The following is a 10,399-nucleotide window of genomic DNA, read 5'->3' on the forward strand; positions in this document are numbered from 1 at the left end:
AAAAATTAGCTGGGATTAGTGGTGTGTACTTGTAGTCCCAGCTACATAGGAAGCTGAGGTGGGAGGATCACTTGAGCCCACGAGCTAGAGGTTAGAGAGCTGAGATTGTGCCACTGCACTGCGGCCTGGTGAGACTGTCTTAAAAAAAAACCTCAGGCCTTGATGGGCAGAACATGGGGCTTGGTGCGTGGGCTATGGAGCCAGACCAAGTGCCAAATGTGAGTTCTAACTCTGCCCCTCACCAGCTCTGTACCCTCGGCCAACGTACTTACCCTCCTCAGCTTGCCCATCTAAGATGGCACCAACAGGGCTCACCTCACATGTGCTGTGAGGACTGTATGCCTTAACAAATATGAGCAGCAGGCGTCAGCCACACAGTAGGCACTCGATAGATGTCAGCTTTATTGAGCAGACAGCTCAACTGGTTTCAACTCTGCATGGCCTCACTGTGCTTCCACATCACACACTTAGGGTAGGTGCAGAAGTTGCCACTTCATAGCTCCCCAGCAGCTGTAAAGTGGGTCCACCCTTAAGGCAGACCCCTGTCAGATGAGCTATGAGATGTACCTTAGGTATTTCTTGACGCTGAGAACAAGTTTAGCATCAACTTGGGGAGAAGCCCAAGGGACTCACTGGCCCGGGGACAGTCCTCTGTGCCTCCCTCCCCAAGAACCACTCAGTCTAGTCACCTAAGACTTTTTTTTGGGAAACTTTTTTTTTTTAATAGTTATTGAGTGTTCTACAGCTTACAGTAAATATCATAGTTACAAATTCTTGGCTTCAATCTTTCAGAGTGATCACTGTCTGATCTTCAAAACATAAAATCCCAAAAGAATCCAAAACAACAAAACAAAACCAGATTTACACTTCATACACACAAGCGAGGCCATGGGGCTTTCCAATCTTTACACTCTGGAGTGTGTTTTGAAAACACCTATAAATTCTTTGATCAAACTACTTGGAAGACACTGGTCAAAGGTTTATTATTATTATTTTAAATGTTTTATTTCTTTTTAAAATGTGAGTTCCAATAAAATTTAAAAATTAGATTCCAACCTGTAGATTAAAATGAATTAAAAAATACAAAATCATATACAACGCTCTCTTCACAGGGATGTTACATGCCATGAGAACAGGTTTCTCTGTCATGTGATATGAAACAGGGAAGCAGATGCCCTGAAGTCAGGATGGGGACAGGCCCTTGGGCCTTTAGAGATCATTACAGACAACTCTAAGTTGCTAGAGGCCTGGCCTTGCCTCCCCCTGGGTAAGGAGGAGCTTGAGTCACACCATAGATCCAGACTATCTGGCTGACCCCAGGAGGTCGTCTCTGGGACAGTCCCCACTTAGTCTCTTGACTCTTAGGCCTGAGGAGAAAGGCTGGGGTCTGGAGATGCTGGTCTTGCTGGGGTGAGGCCCAAAGCTGATTTCACCCATTTCATTCCTATGGGCTGGTATGTCTCTGCAAAGCCGTTATATATGTTCTCTTCAGGAAGGAAATGGGTAGAGAACCTCACTACCATAGCAAGGATACACAGGGACTATCCATGTGACCATAGGGAAACAAGTACTGTCTTTTCCCTTTCTGGCTTTGTGGCAGCCAGTCCCTACTCCTGTGTGCCTCAGCTGGCCTTTGGGGTGGACTCAACAGCATGCACAACAGAAGACATCCACTGGAGAAACTGAGGGCCTGGGACCCCAGTCTGGCTTAGGCAGGGCTGGCCATGGAGTGTGGAAGCTGGCCTGCCAGGAATTTTGAAGGCTGGACCCTAGAACTATATAATGCTTAATCTAAGAAACAAGGAGTTTTCTAGGAGAGGGGCAGATGGATGAGTATGGGACAAACCCCGCAGCCCACCTGGCATGCCTGCCTGCGTGCTCAGAGGTTCTGGTGTGGAATCCCATCAGTTAGTCTGGCCGTTTTTCTTCAGCTCTGTGGGTGGTCCCACTGGCCCATCCTACTACTGTGCCCTCCAGATCCCCAAGCTTGCTTGGCAAGCAGCTGGGGCTGCACAGCCAGTAGTGATTTGGGAGAATATAGGATAGAAAAGCAGACTTCCATATATTTTCACTTAACTGCAATTGAGGAAGAATTATGATATAGATGCTGATAGAAAGCTCACAGGGCCCAGAATGGGGCTCATTGCCTCTGGCCACAGAACAGAGCTGAGGAATTGGATATGGAGGCTCTGGGGCTGGCTTAGCTAGTGCCTCACTGGAAACATGGATGAGTCCTATCTGTATGATGAGCCAAAACTTGTCCTACTTTTCTACTTTAGGTGATTCCTTTCTGAAGCCCATCAGAACAAAACAAGGCCTTCAAAAGGACCCCCAGATCTCTGGGAGCGAGGTATCTCAAATTTGCAACAATTTAGGTGGCCAGGGGTAAGGATGCACAGTCTGGTTCTGTTCCTCACCCAGGGGAAAAGCAAGCCGAGGGACCTCAGTCCACATGCTTTTGGCCAAGTCTACGCCACATCCGCTTGAAGTACCAAATCACTGGGTCTGGACAGTGGGCATGCTCTCAGGTTAGGAAGGCAGGTGTGCAGGCTTACCAAGGACATGGGCCTCTCAATAGAAAGATGCCTCGAGCTGTCCTTGAACATGTCTTCGGTCCTGGCCACTGTGACCCCCAAACTGTTTTGTCCAAGATAGGCCTTTAATTTGCAAATTCTTCTTGTCTTTGTGCTGCCAGCTAGATGTGCCTCTGTGTCCCCAGGACCCATTACAGGTCCTGGCCCAAAGCAGTTCATACAAATCTGCTCAGCTCAGAGGACTGGGCTTCCCTGGTCTCCGTAAGTATAGGTAGCCCCTCCCTTCATGCTTGCCAAGACACCCAGCAGGTGGCAGCAGAAAGAGCAGAGGGTCTGAAGAATCACAAGCTGTGTAACCCTTTAGCAAGTCTCAAGCCTTCTGAGCCTTAGTTTTCTTCATCTATAAAATGGGGGACTTTGGCAACCAATGTCAAAGCACTTTGCATACCAAAAAAAGCTCCGGACAGGTGTGTCCCTACTAAATATTCAAGAAAGGGGATATACATTTTAGGGTCATTTGCCAGGTAAGAAAGAACAGCAACTGTCCTATCTCATGAGGAAGAAATTAAATATGCATTTTTTTTTCAAAACACGGCAAATGATTGTTTCAGGCTTTCACTATTTGCAGGCAATCCAGCTCCCACACTCAAACTTCCTTGGCTCCAGGCCAGTAAGGAGACAGTATCAGGTAGAAGTAGAGGAATTCAAAAGGGTTGGCTGGTGACTGGAACCATCTGTACCTCTGATCCTGGCCACAGGTGTTGCACCTGGGGAGAGGCAGTGGCATGAGAAGGAGAAAGGGGTTTGCATGCTGGTGCCAGTGCTGTAGCTGTCAGGTGGGCACATCCCTTGTCCTTTTTCTTGCCTGCCTGCCTTCAATGGGAGGGCCCTTCCAGCTCTTTTTGTCTAGCTTGACTACCATGCCATCTAGAATCTTTGGAGGACACCTATGGTACCGCCCACCAGATCTCTGTGACCTTATCAGTTAACTGTGCCCATCCTACCAGAGGCACATGACTGTCCCCTCTCCTGGGCTCAGTCCCTTTGCAGCGACTCCCCAAGCTTGGCCAGGCTTGTGAATCTCTATCACAGCAAGAGGGCTGAGGCTGGCTGAACTGGGGCTCATACTGAAAAAGGGGTGCTGGACCTGGGCTCTTCCAGACCACAGCCTTTCAGTGCCTTATTTTCACCTTGGGGCCTCCCTTTGCTCTTGAATTACATGGTACGGGCGAAGATAGGGCACAGAGCATAGATGCTTCAGTATGTGAGCCTGGTGGGGATCAGATGGAGGGGAATAAGATAGCAGACAGACTGGAAGTCAAGTGGCTGTGTCACTTATTAGCAAGTCACTTGACTTTTCCAAGCCTTGATTTCCTTAAGGATCAAATTGGAGAAATCTCCATCTCATAGGGTTAAGCCAGAATAATGTATGTTAAACTGCTCCGTGAATTGTGAGGTCCAGTTGTTAGTTTTACTTACTGGTATAGAAAGAAAAAAAGTTACATGGTCATTCCTAGGTCTCCTCTTCTTCCTTTCTCCTGTCTGTGGTTCCACCCCAGCCCACATAGAGGCAGCAGGGTTCTGGGAAGCCTGGCGGATACCAGCATTCTGCTGACTATGGGCCTGTTCCCTTCCATAACCTGTTTCCTCATCTGTCAATTGACTGTAATAACTCTGACCCTGTCAGAGTGAGTACATGAAAGGCTGTGAAGTGCTTTGAACTCTGATGCACCTGACAAATGCAAAGGTTTCTATTATCATCATTATCATTATTATTTTGGCATTTTTCAAACACATGACATAATCTAGAACAACCTTCTCCCACCTTTACAAAACCAAAGCGGGTAGGAGGAGTATCTGCAAAAAGTGAATTAACACTGGAAAACTTTGTTATTTTAAAGTGAAACCTCATCAGCACCCCAGAACAGATAATTCAGAACAGCTGGATTTTTTTCTTACTGGTCCTAAAGTTCCTTGGAAGCCCAGGAAGGTAGGCCCCCAAACTCCTGGCTCTAGGCCAAGGATGCTGATGGGCTTTGCCCTTCTGGGAATGGCTAGACAGCTTCTAAGCTTCCAACCCAAGGGTTTCCTGATTTTTCCCTCCATTAGGGAGACATGGGAAGTAGGGGTAAGGGTATGTCCAACTTTTGCATGAATTTAAAATGAAAACGGTTTTTTAAAGTCCCAAATGTTGTCAGTGATCCCATTTTATACAGTAAAATATTCATGCCCCACCCCCAGAGGGACTGCTGGCCCAGCCAAGTGCTGGGTGCCAGAGGCTGCTGCTGAGCAATCCAGGCTCCTGGCTGAGACTAGCAGGGACCTCCTTGTCCCAGAGATCCCTCTTCTCCCAGATGAGCCTGTCTCCTGGGCCTCATTCTTGTCCTCCTCTCCTGATGACTCCCATTCTCTTCTTCCTCTTCCTTTCCCTCTCCTCTCGGGATGAGGAGCTACTGTCCTAAAAGCAGAGCCTCTCCTTTTCAGCCATCCTACCTGCTCCTTCTCCTGCAGGTAGAGTCAGGTACAAGATGAATGTTCCAGATGTCTTCACAGAATTTCCAAGTGCTGTTTCTTCATTTGCAATTTCTGTTCCTGCCGTCTGTCCCCATGTGGCCTCTGCCCAGTCTTTAACCCCTGCCTTTGGAGTCCATGGAGGAAAAGAGCAGAAATAGGAGCCTAGAGACCATTCCAGAGCTTACCAGGTATGGGCGCTGCTGACTTAATTTTTACAAAACCAAGCCAATCCATCCCTAGGTAAATTTTTGTAGGCAATGCCATTAGGTAGGAAGGCTGCATTTAATGCTAATTTACTGTGAGGTCTAGGGAAGTTCTTTCTTCTTCTCTGGGCCTCAGTTTCCTCATCTGCCAAATAGGGGAATGGATGAGATGATTGCTAAGGTCCCTTCAGTTCCATGAGTCTATGAAATGTTTATTGCTATTGCTTTTCCTTCACTATCCTGACCTTCAGAGCTGCCAGCACCCACCTGGAATGTGGTTCCTTCACTTGGGCCATGAATGGCACAGGTAACCAAGAGCTTGGCCTGCCTGCAAGCTCTACAGACAGACAGGTGAGTCCTGGCACTGGGAAGGGCAAAAGGAAAGGGAGAGAAATGCCCTAGGTTCTCACTCCGATCAGGAGGAAGCTCCTCATCAGAGTGGGTCCATGACAGCTCAGAGGCCGAAGTCTGGATTACACAGGGCATCTGGCCTTCCAAGGCCCCGGGATGCTGGGATCCCACCACCCTGCTGCTGCTTGGCAGGTCTAAGGTCAAAGTCACCTTTTGAGGAAGTGCCAGGTCAGTGAACATCACTGTGCAAATCAGAAGGTCCAGGGCCAGATGCTTTGGCTAGAGACCTTTCAAACCAAAGCCATGAGGCAAGCACCGCTCCTCCCTTCCCTCTCCTTCCCCACAGTGCCCTCCCTCCCCCCACCCTCCCCCAAATTCTAAAGACTTTTTCCCCAGATTCTCAGCCTGGGCTATTAAGCTGCTAATAACACTCCTACGTACTCAGGCGGTTTTGTTCTCGGTCTGTTGCAATGGTTCTCAGGAGACATTTCATTTGTGTTCAGGACATGGGAATGTCCTGAACTAATCTTAAGAAAAAACAAGAACACTCCCTCAGAGATGTAGCCTCCTCAACAGCTCTGAATTCCTACCCCAGACCACATCTGTTTATGCTCTTCAAATGGAATCAAGCCTTCAGATGAACCATTGCAATAAACCCTACTCTGCTTGCCTCTAGACCGGGATCCCCAGGGACAGGACACTCAGGGAAGAGCGTAGAGGACATGACCTGGTCAGGTAAGAGGAAGGGGGTAGAGCTGGAAGGGCAGCGGCTAAGAGGGGGACAGGGGCAGAGAGGCAGGAGATTAGAAAAAGCAGCTTTTACAGAAACCAAAAATCAAAATCAAAACCATTAAAGATGCATAAAGTGACCCTTGCACTTCCGTTGTCTCTTGCAAATAGAGGTGGTGCTGCTAGGGAACTGCTCCAGCACCTGTGTAAGACTTGAGTAGTTGCATACAATGTGTGACTCCAGATCTGCGGAGGGAAAGGGGAAAGAAACTGTGATATTCCAGAGGCCACTTTAGGAAACCTCTGGGCCCCCTCCCTCAACTTGGGAGCCCTTCATGGGGCCTCTGTGCCTTCCTAGTGAAGCTGCCCACTTCCCACCAGTGGAACTTGTGCTCTGGTGCCAAGAGCCCTGGAGAAGGTGTGGGGAGGACAGAGGCCCTATGGTTCACTGTCACTGCCTCATGAGCTGCTGAGGTGACTAAGGAAGCCAGTGGTCTGGGTCAACCCAAAGCCTCCAACTGGCTCCAACCAAAGCTCTAACATATGATTTAGGTAAGATTTCATTTGAAGAATGGGGCCCACAGTTAAAAGAAGTCTGAAGACCGTAAGGTAAATGGCACAGAATTTGGTACTACAGAACTGACGTTGAAGCCTTAGCTTAATTTTTGTTGGCTAAGTGATACTGAACGACATAGTTATCTGTAAAATAGAGCTAATGATCCTTATTTCACAGAGCAACTGTAAGGATTATGAGATAACATAAGCAAAGGGATAGCAATTATTATTTCTGTTGTTACTTAGATTTCAACAAGCAGTCAACAGAAGTGATAGCTATTAAGAGTGGTATTATGGACCCTGGAGCAGGAAAGCAAGGTCACTTGACAACTGTTACCTGCCCCAGCTGACACCTGTTCTCCAGACCCAAGCCAAGGGCTTTGAGGCAGTTCCTGTACGTATCCCCCTCCCACCTCTCTCCCCCTGGCTGAACTCACTTGGATGGGCTGCAGGCTTTACCAGTGTGGGGGCACGTAGCTGTACGCAGGGGTTCCTTGGGCCCTGTATGTTGGCATGGAGACAGGGTGTGCCCCAATCGCTGTGTGCTGGGGTGTAGTCAGCAGGGTACCTGAGCATCCAGAGAGAGAAGAGTAACCTGATGAGGTTGCACCAGACACAGGAATGAAGAGGATGAAGCTACAGTCTTTGGCATGACTGTTCCCTCTGCCCAAATCCCCCATCTCCCGCACCTTCCTGATGCACTGCTGTCTGCCCTTCTCCACCTCACCAGGCTTCACCTCCTTAAGGCAATCTTTTCTGATGCTTGAGGACAGAATCACTATTCCAAGTCCTCCTTTTCCCTTTTTTTTTTTTTTTTTTGAGATGGAACCTCACCCTCTTGCCCAGGCTAGAGTGCAATGGTGTGATCTCAGCTCACCGCAGCCTCTGCCTCCTGAGTTCAAGCGATTCTCCCACCTCAGCCTCCTGAACAGCTGGAATTACAGGTGCACATCACCATGCCCAGCTAATTTTTTTATCTTTAGTAGAGAGGGGTTTTCGCCATGTTGGCCAGGCTGGTCTCAAACTCCTGACCTCAAGTGATCCACCTGCCTCAGCCTCCCAAAGTGCTGGGATTACAGGCGTGAGCCACCATGCCTGGCCTTTCTTTTACTTTTGTGTGTCTTACTGCACAATCATACTGAACAGTAACTGATGTCTTGTATTTCCCACACTAACCTGGGTGTTCCTTAAGGACAGGGTTCTGGTCTGATCTATTGATATCCGGTTCCCAGGACCCGAACAACAAGGCTGGTACCAAGTAGATATCCAACAGTTTGCTGACTTGATCTGGGGAGTAAGAGGCCTCAACCATACCCTTACATTAGGGGCAGAATAAAATCCAAATGCTCACTCTGCCCCTTGTACTTTCTTATCTCAGATGGTAGCCTAGCTGGTTCTTTAATAGTTGGGTCTCTAGGCCATGCATAATGGCTTATGCCTGTTACCCTAGTACTTTGGGAGTCAGAGATGGGTGGATCCCTTAAGCCCAAGAGTTCAAGACCAGCCTGGGCAATATGGTGAAACCCCACCTCTACAAAAACCACAAAAATTAGCTGGCTGTGGTGGCACATGCCTGTGGCCCCAGCTACTTGGGAGGCTCAGGTGGGAAGATCACTTTAGCCCAGCAGATCAAGACTCCAGTGGACTAAGATCGTGCCACTGCACTCCAGCCTGGGTGACAAAGCAAGACCCTATCTCAAAAAGAAAAAAGGATCCTTGGGGACTTCTGCTTCTCTCATCCCTCAAAATGATTATAATTATTGCACAGGTCCTTAAGCTCCTGCCTAATAAAGAATATTGTCCCTGTGTCCCTCTTTTTTGAAGCCCCTGCTGTTACTGGAGTGTTAGTATCTCTCTTCCCTAAACTACACTGACAGCCTCCTCACTGACCTACTTGCTTCCAGCTCACCCCTTCTAATCCTGCCTCTACTCTGCTTAATGTTTAAACTTAACGGTGTCCTTGCCTGCCCTGCCTGACCCCCTTTGTGCGCAATAGAGGTACCACAAGGTATTCAAGACTTTCCACCATCTTATCCTTGCCAGCGATCCAGCCACCTTCCAACTCCAAGCTCCTATTTCCTAAGGGCCTTGGCTCCATTCCTCCATTCTATGAACATGCCATCATCATGTTCTTTCTGCACCACTCTTTCCTCTTTCAATTCTCTAGTTAGCCTGTTTTCACCCTTTAAGGCCTAGCTTGATATGCCCTTCTTGGTGAAATCTTCGTCATCCCTGTAGACAAACTTAGAGGCTCCTTCCTCTGGGTTCCCATGCCCGCCCCGCCCCCCCCCACCCCCCACAGGATCTCTTGTGCTATGCTGCAGTCGATTCCATGACTGTGCTCTCCGCTTTGTTGTGAGTTCCTAGAGGAAAGGGATGGACAGTGATGCAGATGCTGCCCTCACCTGCTGACATTGCCATGGTGGTGCCTGCCACCATGCCCATGGCCACGCCGTTGGTCCTGGGGGCGGCAACAGGAGCTGGGTAGATAGCAGAGGGAATGCTGTTGGGCTGGACGACCGTGGTGTGGTGGATGACATGAGGCTGGGCAGCGTACACCGGCTGTGTGTAGTAGGCTCCCTGGGGGAAAGAGGCTGAGGTCACATAAGCATTTGGAGAGGTGGGTGGGATATGGAGAGAACAGCACTGGCTGAAAGATGCAAGGTCCAGCCCCCAGCTGGGGCTCTGCTTGTCTTACTATGGGACTGTGGTCAGTGCAATGCTGGGCTTATTTAAAAAATAAGGTTCTAGGCTGTGAGAGTGATCTGGCTGTGACATCTGTCACCCTAGTGATCGCCAGGGTTGATTCAGGTGATCTGGCTGGCTAGGTGGGTGTCCCCTTCCTCCCTCACTGCTCCATGTACGTCCCTCCTGAAGCTGCATGCTCTGTCGAAGAGGACGACCATCCCCCGATAGAGGAGGACCAGTCTTCAATCAAGGGTACATGAGTAGCTGCACTTCCCTGCTAGAAATAAGGCTCTAATTCTGTCCTGCCCTGCCCCTAAGGCTGCTATGATGATCTAATGGGATAAGAGCTCTACTCCCTTAACCCCGGTTTTAGCATTTTAACATGTTTTATCTTATTGCAATGAACTTTTACAAGCTGCCTAAAATTTAAAGGTAGGAATGAACAATAATCGCATGCTTGCTGTTACCAAGCATGTGAACAGGGCTGGTAAACTCTAGAACACATACACTGAAGGATAATTAGTATCATACTGGTACAAGTGCTAGCATTTTATGTTGAAAACAAAATGGCAACTGGGCGCAGTGGCTCATGTCTGCAATCCCAGCACTTTGGGAGGCCAAGGCGGGTGGATCACTTGAGGTCAGGAGTTCAAGAGCAGCCTGGCCAGCATGGTGAAACCCCATCTCTACTAAAAATTAAAAAAAAAAATGAGCCAGGCGTGGTGATGCGTGCCTGTAGTCCCAGCAACCTGGGAGGCTGAGGCAGAATGGCTTGAACTCGGGAGGTGAAGGCTGTAGCAAGCCGAGATTGTGCCACTGCACTCC

At 48.8% G+C, this 10,399-nt stretch overlaps 1 protein-coding gene across 5 annotated transcripts in view; it reads right to left on the reverse strand.

The window, feature by feature from the left end:
* Positions 1-4,286: 4,286 nt before the first annotated feature.
* The window catches only part of FAM168A (family with sequence similarity 168 member A), a 177,991-nt gene continuing 171,878 nt past the window's right edge, over positions 4,287-10,399 (reverse strand). For all 5 annotated transcript variants that reach the window (XM_017532951.2, XM_017532949.2, XM_037740111.1 and 2 more), the window contains 3 exons: positions 9,292-9,466; positions 7,324-7,454; positions 4,287-6,577 (listed from right to left, as the gene is read on the reverse strand). In XM_017532951.2, the coding sequence (XP_017388440.1) occupies positions 7,342-7,454; positions 9,292-9,466 (288 nt within the window). In that variant the 3' untranslated portion in view covers positions 4,287-6,577; positions 7,324-7,341. The remainder of the gene's footprint in view (positions 6,578-7,323; positions 7,455-9,291; positions 9,467-10,399) is intronic.

The sequence above is a fragment of the Cebus imitator genome, unplaced genomic scaffold (assembly GCF_001604975.1).
Source record: "Cebus imitator isolate Cc_AM_T3 unplaced genomic scaffold, Cebus_imitator-1.0 Scaffold79, whole genome shotgun sequence".
Taxonomy (NCBI): Eukaryota; Metazoa; Chordata; class Mammalia; order Primates; family Cebidae; genus Cebus; species Cebus imitator.